The sequence below is a fragment of the Chiloscyllium punctatum genome, chromosome 44 (assembly GCF_047496795.1).
Source record: "Chiloscyllium punctatum isolate Juve2018m chromosome 44, sChiPun1.3, whole genome shotgun sequence".
NCBI classification, from domain to species: Eukaryota; Metazoa; Chordata; class Chondrichthyes; order Orectolobiformes; family Hemiscylliidae; genus Chiloscyllium; species Chiloscyllium punctatum.
The window spans coordinates 4,650,180-4,668,279 of NC_092782.1; the positions used below are offsets into that span (position 1 = coordinate 4,650,180).

An 18,100-nucleotide genomic window follows, 5' to 3' on the forward strand; every position below is an offset into this window, starting at 1 on the left:
AGGATATTTTAAATGCTTTACTAAAGTCCAAGTAAACAATGTCTACCACCTTATCAATCTTCTTGAATACTTCTAAAAAAAACTCAATCAAGTTTGAGACATGATTTCCGTCACAAAACCATGTTGGCTTTCTTTGTCTGTCCAAATGCATATAAATCCTAACTTCCAGAATCACTTCCAACAACTTATTCACCACCGAAGTCAGACTCACAGGTCTGTAGTCCCCAGGCTTCTCTTTACATCCCTTCTCAAACAAAGGTACAATATTAGCCACATTCCAGTTATAGATCAAATATTTCTGCAAGGGGCCTCACAATTTCCTCCCTAACTTCCCAGAACATCCTGGGATGTACTAGATAAGGTCCTAAAGATTTATCCACCTTTATATTTTCTAAGGCCTCCAGTACTTCCACTTCTGTAATTTGAACTGTCTTCAAAACATCAATATTTATTTACAAGTTCTCTTGCCTCCATCTCTTTCTCCACAGTAAAAACTGACACGAAATATTCATTTAATATCTCTCCCATATCCTGAGGTTCAACACTCTTTGATCTTTAAGGGGCCTACTCTCTTTAGTTGATCTTTTGTCCCTAATACACGTACAGAATCTCTTTGGAAATAAGGTTAAATGCAATCCAAAGGCTGTCTCAGATCATTTCTTTGCCTTCTTGATGTTCCTCTTAAGAAGGCCCCTACACTCTTTATACTGTTCAAGAATTCATTTGAACCCAGTTGTCTATATTTAATATGATTCTTGTGACTGGCTGGTTCAACAATTATTTTGACAATAAGTACCAAACTATTATGAAGTTGCTTTAATGATACATTGTATTACAGCTACATGAGATTGTATCTTTCTTGAATTCTGGTTAATGCAAACATTGACCAGCAGTGGCCTCCCCTTAATGGATTAATACAACATCCATACAACCAACTGCCACACCTTGAGCATAACACATTCTGGTGCCAAAACATCTGCAATAATTAACCTGCACTTTCTAGGCCAGTTCCTAAATACAAAATACCAGTTTGAATTTTCTCATTTTTAAAAAAAAAATGCAAGTTGATGTTAAAAATTCAGTTTGATTCTTAACTTCAGCCCACAGTTCCAAACCAAAAATGAGAAAAATAAAGAAAAAGCAGTGATGGTCTGAACAATAGCTTCTATTCAGCTAATTCTAGAGTCTGTCATAATAGTACAAGTATCCTTCTGTGAAGATTGAGTTTTTCAAACATTCATTCCAGTCATTCTTTGAAGCTTGATGAAGTAATTGAGAATGATCAAGATAAAGATTGATTAAAGTACTAATGACATCAATGGAAATGTCGTTAGCACAGGAACACGTTGTTAAAACAGACAAAGTTAAAAATCAAACAACACCAGTTTACAGTCCAACAGGTTTATTTGGAAGCACTAGCTTTCGGAATGCCACTCCTTCATCAGTGGGTGTGCACCTAATGAAGGAGTGGCACTCCGAAAGCTAGCATTTCCAAATAAACCTGTTTGACTAAAACCTGGTGTTGTGTGATTTTTAACTTTGTCCACCCCAGTCCAAAACCGGCACCTCCAAGTCAATGGCGACCATTGACACCTTAAAATAGACAGCCATTATCTAAAATGGTAGAACAGACTTGAGAGAATAGCCTACTTCTACTTTAGTGTTCCCATTTTTGCCATGATACATAAATTGGTTTAAGCAAGCTTCAATTTAATTCATCATCTGTTGATGTCTACATCATTACTTAGAATAGTTTAACACCCAAGACCTTTTGGCTTATATCTGTGCTAGTCCCCTTAAGGAGTAATTCATCTCTTCACTACTGCCTTCTTAAAGCTTTGCACATTCTTTCTTTTCCGATAATAATTCAATTTCATCTTGACTGAACCTATCTCTATCAAGCTGTCAGGCAGTTCTTAAGCACTTGCTGTATAAAAATGTTTTTCCACGTTCCATCATTGTTTCTTTTACCAACTAACTTAAATCTGTGCCATCTGGTTCTCTATCTTTGTCCCAAATTATCATGTCCAAAAGCTTTCCCACCACAAAGGTATGCCTGCAGTGGCTGGGTTTATCTTTATACCCTAATTTGAACAAGGGAGTAACATCTATAATTCTCTGGTCCTCTGGCACAGTCCTGATTCAAAGAGTGACTGGAAAATTATGGCCAGTACCTCCAAGAGTTCCTACTGTTGCTGCCCTTAGTCTCCTTTGGTGCACCTCTTCCAGTTTGAATTAACTTTAAGTATAGACAGCCTATTGATACCTCCTTAGTTTTAAATACTTAAATGAACTTCTTCTCTTCCACTGTTACTGTACAGTATCTTCTTCCTCAACAAAGACAGATGTATTCAGCTGGTACTTCAGTCATGCCCCCATGTAAAAAGTTACTCCATTCCTCCTTTTACCACCTCTTTACTATTTAATTGCCCATAGAAGACTTTTGTTTTATGTATTTGCTTTTTCAAAACCCCTCTCATTGACTTGGACTTAGTTTGGCTTGGATCCCATTTACAATCCCCTGAGAAAAAGAACAGGAAATGACATCATTAACCCAAGGAAATCCAAACATATAAATAGAAAGCAGGCTACACCAGTAGCACTTCGTCCAGCTGAAGATGTTACCTTGTATGGTGATGAAACTTATGGCTCAGTGAGCAAACCTACATCTAGGACCTCAACCTGAGCTACAAATCTTCTCAAAACTCGCTAAACCCTCTCATAATAAATTTGGCCTGGCTCTTGGCTACATTATTCACCTGATGCGTCATAAGCAATCTTCTCTTCATCTTAATTTTGATTCTGTTTTGTCATCCAGAGAGCTGTAGATTTGTTTGCCCTACCCTATATCTTCAAAGTGCCTGAACTGTCTCTTCTTTAAATGTAGCCAATTGTTAAGTAGCTGTCTTGCTTCTGAACCGTTATACTCCATTGCAATTGACTTTTACCCTGGATTGTTCCTTTGTCTTTTCCAAAGCCAACAAAAACCTTATGATACAATGATTCCTGTCCCTTAAATGTTCTCCTATTGACACTTTGTCCACTTGGCCCTAGTTCCAAAGCATTACGTCCAGCAGTGCTGCCGTGTTATTGGACTGGCAATACACTATTCTAGAAAATTCTTCTGAACACAGTCTAGACATTCTTTTCCCTCTGTTCTCTTTATATGACGGCAGTACTATCATCCCAGTCCATGTTCAGATAATTAAAGTCTCCCATTATAATTAGTTTATAACTTTTGAAATAATGTGCAAATAGGGAAGACATCAAATTATTTCACAGACATCTAAAAAATGTTTTACATATATTCTGCCAATCTAAATTGCAACCGAGTACTACTTTTGTTTTACATCTCCTACATATCTGACTATGCTCTGCATTCCTTTTCCTAATTTTTGCATTGCATTTTTGTGAACTCTTATTACATACTTTATGAATCCACATGTACATCTATTAAATTTAGAGGAAGAAACCTTTTCTTTTCAGTGAGCAATGCCATAAGAAATCAACTTATATTGATGGAAATTTAATTTCCTCCATAACTGTCAAAAATTGCTGGAATATCTTCCTGAACATTGCACTTCTTGTAGAATACAAATGGCTATTATTAAGTTACCAAATGATATAAAGGAAGCTGATGCATTTTCTCAAAATAAATTGATCATGATACAGAATAACAGCAAAAACAAGTCAAATGGTTTGTTTTAATCTGAAGTTTCAGTATTTGTCAGTTGGAAAGCAAATCTGTAAGATTAATTTGATTTGATGTTTATAGGAAATACCACACACACTTGTTACAATTTGATGGGGAGGGTGGCTGGCGATTTGAGCAATTGGACACTGCTACTCGACTTTCACTGGCTGAAGAAAAGCAGAGACTTGAGTCTCAACTGGCTGGAGTGCCTCAAATGCAGCAACGACTGAATGAACTGTGCAGAGTCTTGGGAGAAGACTCTGTTCTAAGAACCACTGAAATTGAAGAATAGTGACACTGAAAATGAATGTGAATAACATGACAAAAAGATTTACAAATGTATTGCATGAGACAAACAAACTAAATAAAACAATCTCCTATTTATTAAGGATCAATAACTAGTTTCTTCCAGTACAACAAATAACCTTATATTTCCTTTGAAATACTGTGATGTGTTAACTCTTTTTACAGGTTTATGTTACTGCATTGTTAGAATTTAGTTAATTTAAAGACATTTTCTTAAAAATATTATGAATGTTATGAGGAGACTAAAATTTATATTCTGCAAGGTATTGTTCCCATTCTTTAAATGCAATTAAAGGTTCTGCATCAATTGTTTGAACAAAAATATCATGAAGTATCATCTGGTACAGCAAGTGGCCAGCTTAGATTTTCACAAGGATGATGCCACATCAGCACTTGTTTAGCACTGTACCCAGGATGTTCCTTTATAACTAACAAACCTTTTCTATTTTAATTCTAAGAATCCAGTGTTTGAGGAAACGAGGAAGAATAGGGAGAGGTTCTTCACTATGTTTTTGATTTTCAAAAAAATGAATAAATGCAGATCTCAACAGTAAAAGATCAAGAACTCTAACCATATTTAAACATGAATATCCATTCCCTTTTTGCTCTTATTACAGAACTGAAGTAAATACAACTTCATTTCTTGCAACTCCCATCTGCCACTGTATGCTTTCTCTGATTCTTGGTATTTCAAAAAAATAAGTCTGTTTACCTTTAATATTAATAACCACTATAGTTTATATAAAACATGGATCTTTTGCTACAACGAAAGTAGTATTATTTGGACATGTTTATCTGATTTTACAATGGGAGAGTCTAATAATGGAGTTTAACTCCTCACAGAATTTGTTTTCTCTCTATATTTAGTATTCTTCACACTTGCACCTGGATACCAAGTCTTTGTATTATTTCCTGTTTTTAATTCTTTGAAGAATGGAGCTACTGAATTTCTTTGTTGCATCCACTTTGATTTGTTCATTCCCCATCAGGATGGTGTAATTGGTGAATTTTACAACTAATGATTGGCCAACAGGACATGGTGCAGGATTGGTCTTGCTTTCTTTGCATCTGTCCTGATACAAAAAAAACTTTGAGTGCAAAGTGTTCCATCTAGAGTTTATGAAACTTGTGCACAGAGGAAAATTATAGTTCAGATGACAATCAAAGCCAGTATTTAAACCTGTAAGGATAAATGTCAGTCTAAAATGTATCATTGGAGCTCCTGGGTGTCTTTTCTATTTGCTTTTAACAAAAACATGTTGCTTTTGAAGTTGCATTTTTATTCATTGTATTAAATCATCATTGGTCCATTTTAACTTTTTGTGTTTATGTAAGTGAGATTGAATTCTAAATAAACAGGTCATTTATATCGATGTGACAAAGCTTGCTTCAATATTTTTTTTAAAAAGTTACTAGACCATTTTCTGTGTCTGGGACAGAAATTGCCAGTAATATTCTGTCTTTGATTGCATGTTTGTATGCTGTAAAATATTGGTTTCCCACAAGTATTGTTAATCTAATTAATTATACTACAGCACCTCAACCCAACTTTATATTCTCAATCTCTTTTGCATGATGCATGCAGTCATATAGCAAGTAGGTCAGTTCTGTAAAAGTATTATGGCGTAGCAGTTCTGACAAAATATTCATATGGCCGGACCAAGATGTGACAGATAAAAAGCAGGTGCACAGGAAACGAGCAAGGCTATTTCTCCTCATGTGAATTGAAAGAGTTTTATAATTACAAATTAATTGCATTTTATGCTGTGATGGAAAAAAGTACAAGAAACTTTGGTTCAAAATTCGTCTCTAGTAATGATGCAAAAGAAGCAATCCCATACAACTCGCTATATTCATTTCTATCGCAGTCTGTGAAACAGAATATCAGCTTCTGCATTTAATGAGCACCTGAACCATGCTTTCTCATTTGTGCAACTGCCTGAAACAAATATCTACCCCTACATGTTTTGAATGTCTATAATTCTTGACGTCGTAATTCTGGTCAATTGATCGAATACCAAATCTCAAGTTTGAAAATTGTCGGCCCAAATATAGTAAGCTTGAGAGTAGATAAGGAAAATCTATGTGATCAAGGCTTACTTTGGATAGATATAGTAAAATTATGAAAAAAATGGATGAGATAATGCACAACTGTAGGTCAAAAAAAAGCAGCTACTCAAGATTTCTTAAATGTGGTCTTCTGCTTCTAACAGCTAATATTAGCCAGTCTTTCTTTGAATTTTTAGACATGGTAAAGGGAATTGGACTAACATGCAGAAATGTAATATTAAAATGCAGCAGGCAATATTTTTAATATTTCATAATTTACCAACACAGGCAATATTTGTATATGATGACAAATTTCAGTATACTTGAAATACCACTATATCAGCTTCCATTTTGTACTGTTTGGAATTAATACGTAACCTGACTTGTAAATATCTTCAGAAAGAGTAGCTTTTGCACAGTGCAGTCAGTGCAGAGAGCAAATCGTTTAATCTGAATCAAAAATTTACCTCAAATGAATATGAACTCTGTTTTGACATTTAAATTGCTGTTTTATTTCATCTGTAAATAAATGCACCATATTGTATTGTATTTTGGACAACATACTAGTTTCATTGTTAAATTACAATAATTAAAATTTCTTATTTATCATGAACATTTTTCCATTTTTTTTACTGTAAAGTGAATCTTGTTACTTTTAAAGTAAATCGAAGCAGGAAGGGTTTGCACTTATACAACAACTTTTGTGTCCTCAGCGTGCCTAAAACGCTTAAAAGCCAACGATGTACTTCCGTGAACGTGTTGTGGTTCTGTTCACCGAGCTGGGAATTTGTGTTGCAGATGTTTCGTCCCCTCTCTAGGTGACATCCTCAGTGCTTGGGAGCCTCCTGTGAAGCGCTTCTGTGATCTTTCCTCCAGCATTTATAGTGGTTTGAATCTGCCGCTTCTTTACTTCTGTAAAGTACAGAAATACAGCAAATGTGAGAACAGCATGGTCCCACAAACAGCAGTAAAATAATAAATAATGTGAGTTTTCATGATGTTAGTTGAGGAATAACTATTAATCAAGGCAGTAGGGAACTCCCAAGCCCATCAAGTTATACAGAATGATATTTGGTCCATGCCCAAAGAAGGTGTCACATTTTAATCTCTAATAAAAGAATCTACATCTCGCATTGCAACTTTTAGATTTGTACTGAAATGTTGCCTGTATTGCATATCAGAGTCTACAGTAAGATTTGAACCCACGATCGTTCAAATGAAAACATCATGGTTTTGATTTAGCCCAATTGGTTGAATTGCTAGTTTTGTGATGCAGAATGATGGCAATAGCATGGGTTCAATTACCGCACCAGCTCAGGCTACCCTGAAGGTCTTGTTTTCTCAACCTCTCCCTTTGCCTAAGGCATCGTGACCCTTAGATTAAACCATCACCTAATGAGAAAGCAGCCCAACAGACTGGTAGGACTATGACAACTTTACACTTACCTTGGTACTGTTTACAGTAAAACATTTAAAACTAGTTGATTAATTGTTAGTTTTTAGCAAATAGAGAAGCATGATTTTCTATATCAGACACTGACTGAAATTAGCAGATAAAGCTAGATTTTACTGAACAAATTGTTCTATCATGTATTTACTGCAGACTGGGCATGTCATTTTGCTGTTCAGGTGCTGCAAGCCCAACAAGAGTCAATCAGGATGTTGAGGTATTATTCATGACAGTGATTCATGCTCTTCTTGCTCCCTGCCTCCAAACCTTCCAGGCCTACCCAGCCAGAGAGGACACACCCAATGAGTTAAACCCCTTTGTCAACGTATTCAATTCTGCTTTTTGATTTCATCCCCCTCTCTGGCTATGTTAGGAGGCTAAATCAGATGGTTTGTGGTGTGCTTTTTTTTCCTGAACCGTACACATAACTCCTTCAAGAAGGCCATCTGCTTCCAAGTCCACCTTCATATTTCTCAACTTTGTCCAGATCTCAGTTGAAATCCATATGTATTCCAATTTCACTGTACCTCACTGACAATAAAGAAATCAATCAATACTATCTTACTATTATCAATTTCACTGCTCCTCATTCCAGACTATCACATGAAACTTTTGGAAGCTCAAGTATATCCAAAACTCTGACTGTATCCTAACTCCTGCCTCCCATCTTTTACCCATCATCTATATGTTCACTGACTTAGAACAACAATGGCTCAATTTTAAAATTCTCATCCTTGTTTTCAAATCCTATGGCCTCACCCCTCCCAATTTTTTAAACTCATTTAGCCTAACAATTTCCTTTGATCTGTGTGTTCATCTGGCATTTTACACATCTTTTAATTGCAGCTTATTCTCTGCTACCTGTTGCATTTGCCCCAAGCTCTGAAACTCCCCCTCTGAACTTTTGTACCTCTTTGTTCCTCAAAAACTTACCTTCTAACTTTGTGATAATTTCTATGTTGATTCAAACAACTCTCACGACTCATGGCTCCATGCCTGCTTTCACGATAGACCAGGTGGAAAAGCTGCACAGGGTGGGGTGAGGTGACTTAATAAGGACTAATTGAACATACAACACTCTGGAGTGTAACCATAACTGATTACAATAAAAACCTTGTCACCACCCACAATCAGCCAAGAATTAATTTGCTGGATTAGAAAGAGTAATGGAAAATGTATGATTATATGGAAAGTAGGAAAATGCATGAAGGTTTTCTTCCCCATCCCCCATCGAGCGGAGATATTATGGACCAAATGTCAACTATCAGAGTGCACAATGCTTGACATCGCTTTGCTGGTATTGCCGACTTGCCCAGGTGCCACTGTTTGACAGGGATGGAAGATGAGGACTATAATTCCTTGCCAAAGTCCCTGTGATAAACAGAAATGAAAGGTGAGGACAATCTTGCATACCTATGGGCCAGTGTTGAACAGGCGTACTTCATTGGCCAAGTTTAGTGTTGAAGGGGGAGAAGTGTTAAGGTGAGCTCAGTCCTACCTTGCCCAGTTGTCTGTGTTGAACAGGGATGGAAGATATGCAGGGTGTTACCTTGCTCAGGTACAAATGTTGAAAAGTGGTAAAAATAGGGACAGCCCTAGTTTGCCCAGGTGTCAGCATTGAACAGGGGTGGAGGGTGAGCTCAGTGCTACCTTGCTCAAGTGTCACTGCTGAACAAAAGTGGAAGGGGATGATAGGTACTACCTTGCCCGGGAGCTCAGGACGCCTTGCTCCAATGTCTGTTTTAAGCAAAAGTGGAAGGTGAGGACAATATAACCTTGTCCAGTTGACAAATGTCGATTGGGATGGAAGCTGATGACAGTGTTACTTCATCCAGGTGTCAGTGTCAATTGGGGTGGAAGCTGAGAACGGTGCTACCTTGTCCAGGTGTCAGTGTCGATCAGAGGTGGAAGGTGGGGATACTTACCTCATCCAGGTGTTGTTGTCTATTTGGGGTGGAAGGTGAGGACAGTGCTACCTCATCCAGGTGAGCTCGACCCTGCACGTCACAATAACGGTCAGCGCCGTGATTGGTTGTGGTAGCTGTCTATCACAGATGAGGCGGGTTACCCCCGCCCCCGCCATCTCCCCCACCCCTCCATGTTTTAAATCGCCACTGGCTTCGTTCTCACTTCATTTTTGACGATAAAGATCAGATTTGATTGGAAACCCGATCCGGAGAAGAGATCTGCTGCTGCTGCTCCTTCCTGACGCACCTGAGTGAGGAGGGAAGGCGGTCTAAACCCTGCCCGGCCCCCGGCGCGGCCAGGCCCAGCCCCCGCCCCCAGACTCCGTCTCCCCGGAGGCCCAGCCCCCCCCTCACACACCAACCTGCCGAAGCGAGCGCATTGCGACGCCAGCCCAGGCCGAGGCGGGAGGCGGGTGGCCCGGTGCCCTGAGAGCTCATTGACGCCGGCTGCCGGGAGGGGGAGGGCGGGCTGAGTCTCCCCCCTATCCTCCCCTATCCTCCCCTCTCCTCCCCTCATTCCCTGTCGCTGTGATTCAGCTCTGAGCTCCTATGGCTCCCGCTCGGCTGTGCTGCTGCTGCAGGTTCAGGTAGCAGGGAGTTGGTGCACCCACAGGAGCCGCTCGAAGCTGTGACATTGAAAGGTTTGGATTGTCAGGACTCCGCTCGGGAATTAGAGACAACGCAATGGCGGCGCCTGCTCAGGATGACTGCTGTGTCCGAGTTGCTGTTAGGTGAGGGGCGGCGGCCAGTCTATTCTTCATGATCGGTGTATCTCCTCAGCAAACCGCTCTCTCTTCTGCTACCTATCGTTTACATACACAGGGCCTATTACAATCTGCGTTTTTACTGTTTGATCGCGGCAGGACTGCAACATCGTGTTCACAATCTTGGCTGCAGAATTAAAATATCTTTCTGCAGCGTGCATGCACGTCCTTAAGGATTCTACTGTCGCTTGCAATATGTTGGTCAGATTTAAACTTGGAATTGCTAGATCAAGATTATTGAATTCATAAACATTTTTTGCGTTTTGTTTTCTCTGTAGCGCACTCAGTTCGTGGGATAAAGAATAGCCCTATTTTCAAATATATTACTTACCATTTTCCCTCCGTCTAAATTGCGTATGGTTGACAAATGATGTACTGTTTTATTTCTAAATGTCTCCATTTTTTTTTGCATAGTGTTCAAGAGCATGCCAGTTTCCACATGTAGCCCTATGATGTCCAGCTCTACCTAACCACACCGTCTCTCACGACCTTTGATTTGTCACTGTTGCTCGTTCAACGTACGCTACTGGATAAATAGAAATACTCCGAGTCATTGCTGTTGATGCTGTCCCCGGTCACTGTCAGGCCATTTGCAGCTTGAGTCGTATAGTGGTTAGGTTAGAGTGGTGCTGGAAAAGCACAGCCGGTCAGGCAGCATCTGAAGAGCAGGATGCTGCCTGACCGGCTGTGCTTTTCCAGCACCACTCTAATCTAGACTCTGACTTTCAGCATCTGCAGTCCTCACTTTTGCCTCTTACAGTGGTTAGTACGATTGCCGGGTTCAATTCCGCATTTTCCCCATGTGCGTGTGGGTTTCCTCCCACAGTTCAAAGGTGTGAAGGTTAGATAGATGGACAATTTACCATGGCCAATAGTGTCTAGGGATGTATAGGTTAGGTGAATTAGCCATGGGAAATGCAGGGTTACAGAGGTAGGGCAGGAGGTGGGACTGGGTAAGATGCTGTTCAGAAGGTCAGTAGGAACTCAGTGGGGCAAATGACTTGCTTCCACACCTAGGGAACTCTGTGATATGCAACCTTGGCATATCGGAGAATGCTGGTAAAGCTCAGCAGGTCTAGCAGCATCTATGGAGAGAAATCAAGAGCTAAGTTTCAGGTCAAGTGACTCTTCCTCAGAACTGAGTTAGTTCCTCCAGTTCTGAGGAAGGATTGCTCGACCTGAAACATTAACTCTAATTTCTCTCCCCAGATGCTTCTAGACCTGCTGAACTTTTCCAGCAATTGGTGTTTTTGTTTCAGATTTATAGCATCCACAATTATTTTATTTCGTTTCTTCCAGAGATCGACTTTGGACCTTATCCTTTTACAATAGGCAGATTTGGCAGTCATTTCCATAATCATTTCTGTCTGCTTCATCTTAATTTATTGGCTGAAATCATTGTTCATGTCTTTTGTTACCTTGAAACTTGATTGTTCCAATGCTCAGTTCCCATCACCCTCTTGTTTTCTACCCACAATAGCTTGGAGCCATCCAAAAACTTTACCATGACTGTGTAACTTGCACATAGTCAAATTCTCCTATTGCACTAATTTTCAGAAACTATTTTGGCTTCTTGTACAACAGCATCTGTTGTTAAATTCTCATTTTCCTTTTCAAACCCCTTTATGACCTTGACTTGTCTCTGTACCATCATCTTTTTCAGATCTTTGTACTGCTATTCTGACCTTCCATGTGTTTATGTTGCTCCATTGGAAGCTATTGGTTAATGTCTATCAAAGTGCTGAATTCTACATTTCTCTCTCTCTCAACCTTCAACCTTTTTAAGATGCTTGATAAAATCCTACTCCTTTGGCCAAGCTCTTTGATATCTCTCCAGTGTGTCTTTGTAAGGCTTAGCATCATATTCTGTTTAGCATACCTGTCTAGTGTCTTGGGTGCATTATGAAGTTAAAGTTGTTGTATAAATACATCTTGTCCTGTACCAGTTTGTCACAACTTGACCACAATTATAAGCCATTATTATTAAGTTCATTTTTCTTCATTCTAGATAATCTTATGAGATTCCTATCATTAATCACTCCTTAAGCAGATCTTGCATCTCCTTTTGATTAATGTGCCTTTATCTATTCGGTATCAAACTGGAGGTAGAATCTGATTATCAAACTAAAACATTTATTGCTTATATTGTGGTTTGATCTTTGTGATAAACATGTTACAGTGCAAAAGTGTTCTGAGAAGTTCTTGTCTCTAGAAGCAGCAAAGACACTTAACTGGCATTAACTTTTCATATAAGATTAACTGTCGAAGAGTGGTACCTTTAATCTTAAAACCGGAATCACCTGAGTATTGAGCTGATGAGTACTTGCCCCATTTTAAAGTGGCCTACATCACAGAAAAAGGCCCTTCTGTCAGTTGAATCTGTACTGGTCAAAATTAACCACCGAACTACTTGGGTTATATTCTTGTATAACTTGGTTTAGCAAATCTAAATCTACAGTTTTAGATTCCCATCATCCTACTGAGATATTAAAGGGTTAATTTGTTCTGCTGATCTGCAGGAAATTGGATATTCTGAGGCTAGGGTGGGATGCCTCTAACTTAAAGGTAGATTGCAAGGAATTTATATTCCCATCTCTTGTCATTCCGAGCCATTTACGTGGCCATTTCCTAGTTATTCAGAGTGAATTTACATTATCATCTCTACTCATTGCAGTTGGAATTTTGACTACTTCCTGCAGTTAAAAAAGATTTAAAAGATTTGACCATTTAGGGGTGATTTACATTATATTGTTTCTGTAAATTATGTGGTCACTGCATTGTGTCTTCAGTGGCATGTGACTGGGAGGTTGTCTTGTGGGCATTACTGACTGATGTAAAGATCTTGTATAAAGGAAGGACTATTGGTTTGTTCACAGATCTTTGACAGGGCTCCAAAACCCTGCGAATCTTGTTCAAGGATTTCTGCAGAAAACTTGTTCTGTACTGTACTTAATAAATTTTTGGTTGTTCACAGAAGTTGACATGTTTCAGTTGTAAAGATCTCAAGAAAAAAAAGAACCTAACACTGTGGGTTAAAAAATGTTTAGATTAGATTGGATTCCCGACAATGTGGAAACGGCCCCTTCGGCCCAACCAGTCCACACCGACCCTCCGAAGAGTAACCCACCCAGACCCATTTCCCTTTGACAAATGCACCCAACATTATGGGCAATTTAGCATAGCCAATTCAACTGGCCTGCACATCTTTGGACTGAGAGGAAATCGGAGCACACAGCCACTGGGAGAATGTGCAAACTCCACACAAACAGTTGCCCGAGGCTGGAATCAAATGTAGGACCCTGGTGCTGTGAGGCAGCAGTGCTAACCACTGAGCCACCGTGCCACCCTCATCCTCTTTTAAAACTCCTGTCGACTACCTTAAATCTATGCGCTCTGATCATTGATTTCTCGACAAAGGAGAGCTATTACTTGTTGACTATGCCTGTCATAATTTTATACTTCTCAACTATGTTTCCCACCACTGGTTCCAGTTCTCTGTGCTTCAGGGAACACAGCCTCAGTCTATCCAAACTTTTTGTGTAACTAAAATTCTCCAGCCAATGCAACATCCTAGTAAATCTTCTCTGCACCCTCTCCAGTGCAATCTCATCACTCCTATAATGTGGATTCTAGAACTGCACACTAAGCTCTTGTGGCCTAACCAATCTTTTATACATCTGCTCCCTCCTCTTAAACTGTCTGGCTTGGCTAGCAAGGGCAATAATCCCAAATGCTGCCTTAACCACTTATCTATCCACCCTGTTAACTGAACAGGCTACACATTCTCCTACAACCAAGGTCCCTCTGATCTTTGTTGCTTTCCAGGGTCTTACCATTGTGTTCCCTTGCCTTGTTTGTCTTGCTGAAATGCAAAAGTTTACACTTACCTAGATTAATTTTCATTTGCCACTGATGAGCCCATTTGACCAGCCCTTCCATGTCCTCCTGTATCCTCCTCACTAGTTATCACCCAAACAATTTTTGTATTACCTATGAATTTACTGATCAGTCCTCCTTCGTTCAAGGCTAAATTGCTTATTTATGCTACAAACAATAAGGGCCTGCAGATCCCACTGGATACTGGCTTCCAGTAACAAAAACAACCATCAATCATTATCCTCTGCTCCCTGCATTCAGGAGAAAGTGAGGACTGCAAATGCTGGAGAGTCAGATTCGAAATATTCTGTATTCTGTTTACCAAATTTACTTGGATCTCGTGACCACTTCCTCAAACAACTTTAGTTATAGCTGTCAATCAAACTACTAAGAATTTATTACAGATGCTTCGAATTATATAATTGAACTAACTAAAATACCATAATTAATTTGACCAGTTTCAAATTTTATCTATGAGAATGGTCTCGATCTAAGTGCAACCAAAATACATCAAGCGGAACCATCTTCTGTGGTCTGCTTGTTTACTTGAATGCCACTGTATCCTTAGGCTGCTTAAGTCTTTTATGGGTGAAGATAATCTAAAATTGATGTTACATGTAGAATAATCAGTCAAGCTTAATCTCTTAAATCTTATTTTTGTTTTGAGGTTGGGCAGAGTTTTTTTTCTCAGTGTAGTCGTAAATCAATAAATATTTGATGATTTTCATTACCTATGCAACAAAAGTTTTTTAACATAATAAACAAGATTTTGATCTTTGACAAGTCACTGAAAATGTAGCTATTGCAGTTATACAAGTGAAGCACCTGAAGAGTTGATGAACCAGTTTGAGATCAGTGTAACCAAGAAATTCAAAAGGGTGTTGTCAAGTCCAAATGATACGAAAGATAAGTTTGAAATGAGAAAGATCACTTAACTCATAAGACATCAGTTCCACAGACCATATACATGCTACCTATGTAAAATACATTCCAAATACACCATTTTAAATTTACTTGTGTTATTAACAGCACATGCTACTGCTTCTAAGAACATAGCTCAGAGGGTGTTTACAAGGGTTGCCTGAGTTATGCTAATGATGCTAGGTTTGGGCATTTTAAGCTTTGAAATACTGCGGTGGGAAATTTGTGAATCAATCTTTAATTTAAAGGGTAAATATTTAATTTTCATTGATCCTGTTGTGTCTTTCTCTGTGAGACAGTATGCCATTTTGAGGTGTGCTTTTATCAATGGCTGGTGTATTATTTGAGTTAGAAATCACTGTTATGAGATCTGTGGCCTGTTCAAGGAAACAGTTTTCCAATTTTGCAGTTTGTGCTATTTGTGTAATGGAACAGAGCATACTGTAAACATATGTTTATGCAGTGATAGTTTTGTCTTGCAGTACAGTAATAGAATAAATAGAATGTGTTGTACTCTGTTTTATCCCAAGAAATTTGTCCTTGTTCTTTGGTAAATCACCCCACTCCTGGCACCTTTCCCTGCAACTGCAGGAAGTGCAAAACTTGCGCCCACGCCACTCCCCTCACCTCCCTCCAAGGCCCCAAGAGATCCTTCCACATCTCTCAGAAATTCACCTGCACCTCTCCCAATGTCATTTACTGCATCTGTTGCACCTGGTGTGGTCTCTACATCTGAGAGACAGGATGCCTTCTTGCGGGTCATTTCAGAGAATATCTCTGGAACACCTACACCCACCAACCCCACAGCCCGTTTTGAACACTTCAACTTCAGCCCCCCGCCCCCACCAAATTCCATTAAGGACATTCAGGTCCTGGGACGCCACCACTGCCAACCTGTTACCATTCAGCACCTTGAAGAGGAACACCTCATTCCGCCTTGGGACCCTGCAACCACATGGGATGAATTTGGATTTCAGTAGTTTCCTCCACCCCCATCTCTCTCTCTCTCACTCACTCACATTCACTCACATTCACTCACTCACCTCACTCACCTCACTCACCTCACTCACTCACCTCACTCACTCACCTCACTCACCTCACTCACCTCACTCACCTCACTCACTCACCTCACCTCACTCACTCACTCACCTCACTCACTCACCTCACTCACTCACCTCACTCACTCACCTCACTCACCTCACTCACCTCACTCACTCACCTCACTCACTCACCTCACTCACTCACCTCACTCACCTCACTCACCTCACTCACCTCACTCACCTCACTCACTCACCTCACTCACTCACCTCACTCACCTCACTCACCTCACTCACTCACCTCACTCACTCACCTCACTCACTCACCTCACTCACTCACCTCACTCACTCACTCACCTCACTCACTCACCTCACTCACTCACCTCACTCACCTCACTCACTCACCTCACTCACCTCACTCACTCACTCACTCACTCACCTCACTCACCTCACTCACCTCACTCACCTCACTCACCTCACTCACTCACCTCACTCACTCACCTCACTCACTCACCTCACTCACTCACCTCACTCACTCACCTCACTCACTCACCTCACTCACCTCACTCACTCACCTCACTCACCTCACTCACCTCACTCACCTCACTCACTCACCTCACTCACTCACCTCACTCACCTCACTCACTCACTCACCTCACTCACCTCACTCACCTCACTCACCTCACTCACCTCACTCACTCACCTCACTCACTCACCTCACTCACTCACCTCACTCACTCACCTCACTCACTCACCTCACTCACCTCACTCACCTCACTCACTCACCTCACTCACTCACCTCACTCACTCACCTCACTCACCTCACTCACCTCACTCACCTCACTCACCTCACTCACTCACCTCACTCACTCACCTCACTCACCTCACTCACCTCACTCACCTCACTCACCTCACTCACCTCACTCACTCACCTCACTCACCTCACTCACTCACTCACCTCACTCACCTCACTCACTCACCTCACTCACTCACCTCACTCACTCACTCACCTCACTCACTCACCTCACTCACTCACCTCACTCACCTCACTCACCTCACTCACCTCACTCACCTCACTCACCTCACTCACTCACCTCACTCACTCACCTCACTCACTCACCTCACTCACTCACCTCACTCACTCACCTCACTCACTCACCTCACTCACCTCACTCACCTCACTCACCTCACTCACTCACCTCACTCACCTCACTCACCTCACTCACTCACCTCACTCACCTCACTCACCTCACTCACTCACCTCACTCACCTCCCTCACCTCCCTCACCTCCCTCACCTCCCTCACCTCCCTCACCTCCCTCACCTCCCTCACTCACCTCACTCACCTCACTCACCTCACTCACCTCACTTACACTCACTCACTCACATACACTCACTCACTCACATACACTCACTCACTCACATACACTCACTCACTCACTCACATACACTCACTCACTCACTCACATACACTCACTCACTCACTCACTCACATACATTCACACACGTTATTCATACACACGTTATTCATACACACACGCACACGCACGTTATTCCAAGTCCCAAGCCTCCAACTTGGCACCATTCTTTGGACCTGTTCATCATTCTCCCCTCTGACCTATCACCTTCTCTCTCACCTTCATCCACCTATTGCTTTCCCAGCTACCCCCACCCCCCCTCCCATTTATCTCTCAGTCCCGACCCACGAGCCTCATTCCTGATGAAGGGCTTATATCTGAAACGTCAATTCTCCTGCTCCTCAGATGCTGCCTGACCGGCTGGGCTTTTCCAGCACCATGCTCTTGACTCGTACAGGACACATGTGAGTATAGGGCCTTACTATGGCATCATGTGTACTCAAATGGTAACCTTTTTCCAAGACGTTCATGTCTATCTTTCAAACTTGGCAAACAAAAGAGTAAAAACAGAAAATTCTGCAAATACTCAGCAGGTCTTAAAGCATCTGTGGAGAGAGACATCCAAGTCAATGATGTTTTAGAGTTGTAGAGATGTACAGCACAGTTGAACTCATCCAT

General features: G+C 40.7%; 2 protein-coding genes across 4 annotated transcripts in view; both read left to right on the top strand.

The window, feature by feature from the left end:
• LOC140466676 (ATP-binding cassette sub-family D member 2-like) overlaps positions 1 to 5,373 on the top strand; it is a 91,806-nt gene extending 86,433 nt beyond the window's left edge. The window contains exon 10 of the mRNA XM_072562130.1: positions 3,776 to 5,373. Within this exon, the coding sequence (XP_072418231.1) occupies positions 3,776 to 3,986 (211 nt within the window). The 3' untranslated portion in view covers positions 3,987 to 5,373. The remainder of the gene's footprint in view (positions 1 to 3,775) is intronic.
• Positions 5,374 to 10,035: 4,662 nt separating this feature from the next.
• The window catches only part of kif21a (kinesin family member 21A), a 158,612-nt gene continuing 150,547 nt past the window's right edge, over positions 10,036 to 18,100 (top strand). For all 3 annotated transcript variants that reach the window (XM_072562125.1, XM_072562127.1, XM_072562126.1), the window contains exon 1: positions 10,036 to 10,197. In XM_072562125.1, the coding sequence (XP_072418226.1) occupies positions 10,151 to 10,197 (47 nt within the window). In that variant the 5' untranslated portion in view covers positions 10,036 to 10,150. The remainder of the gene's footprint in view (positions 10,198 to 18,100) is intronic.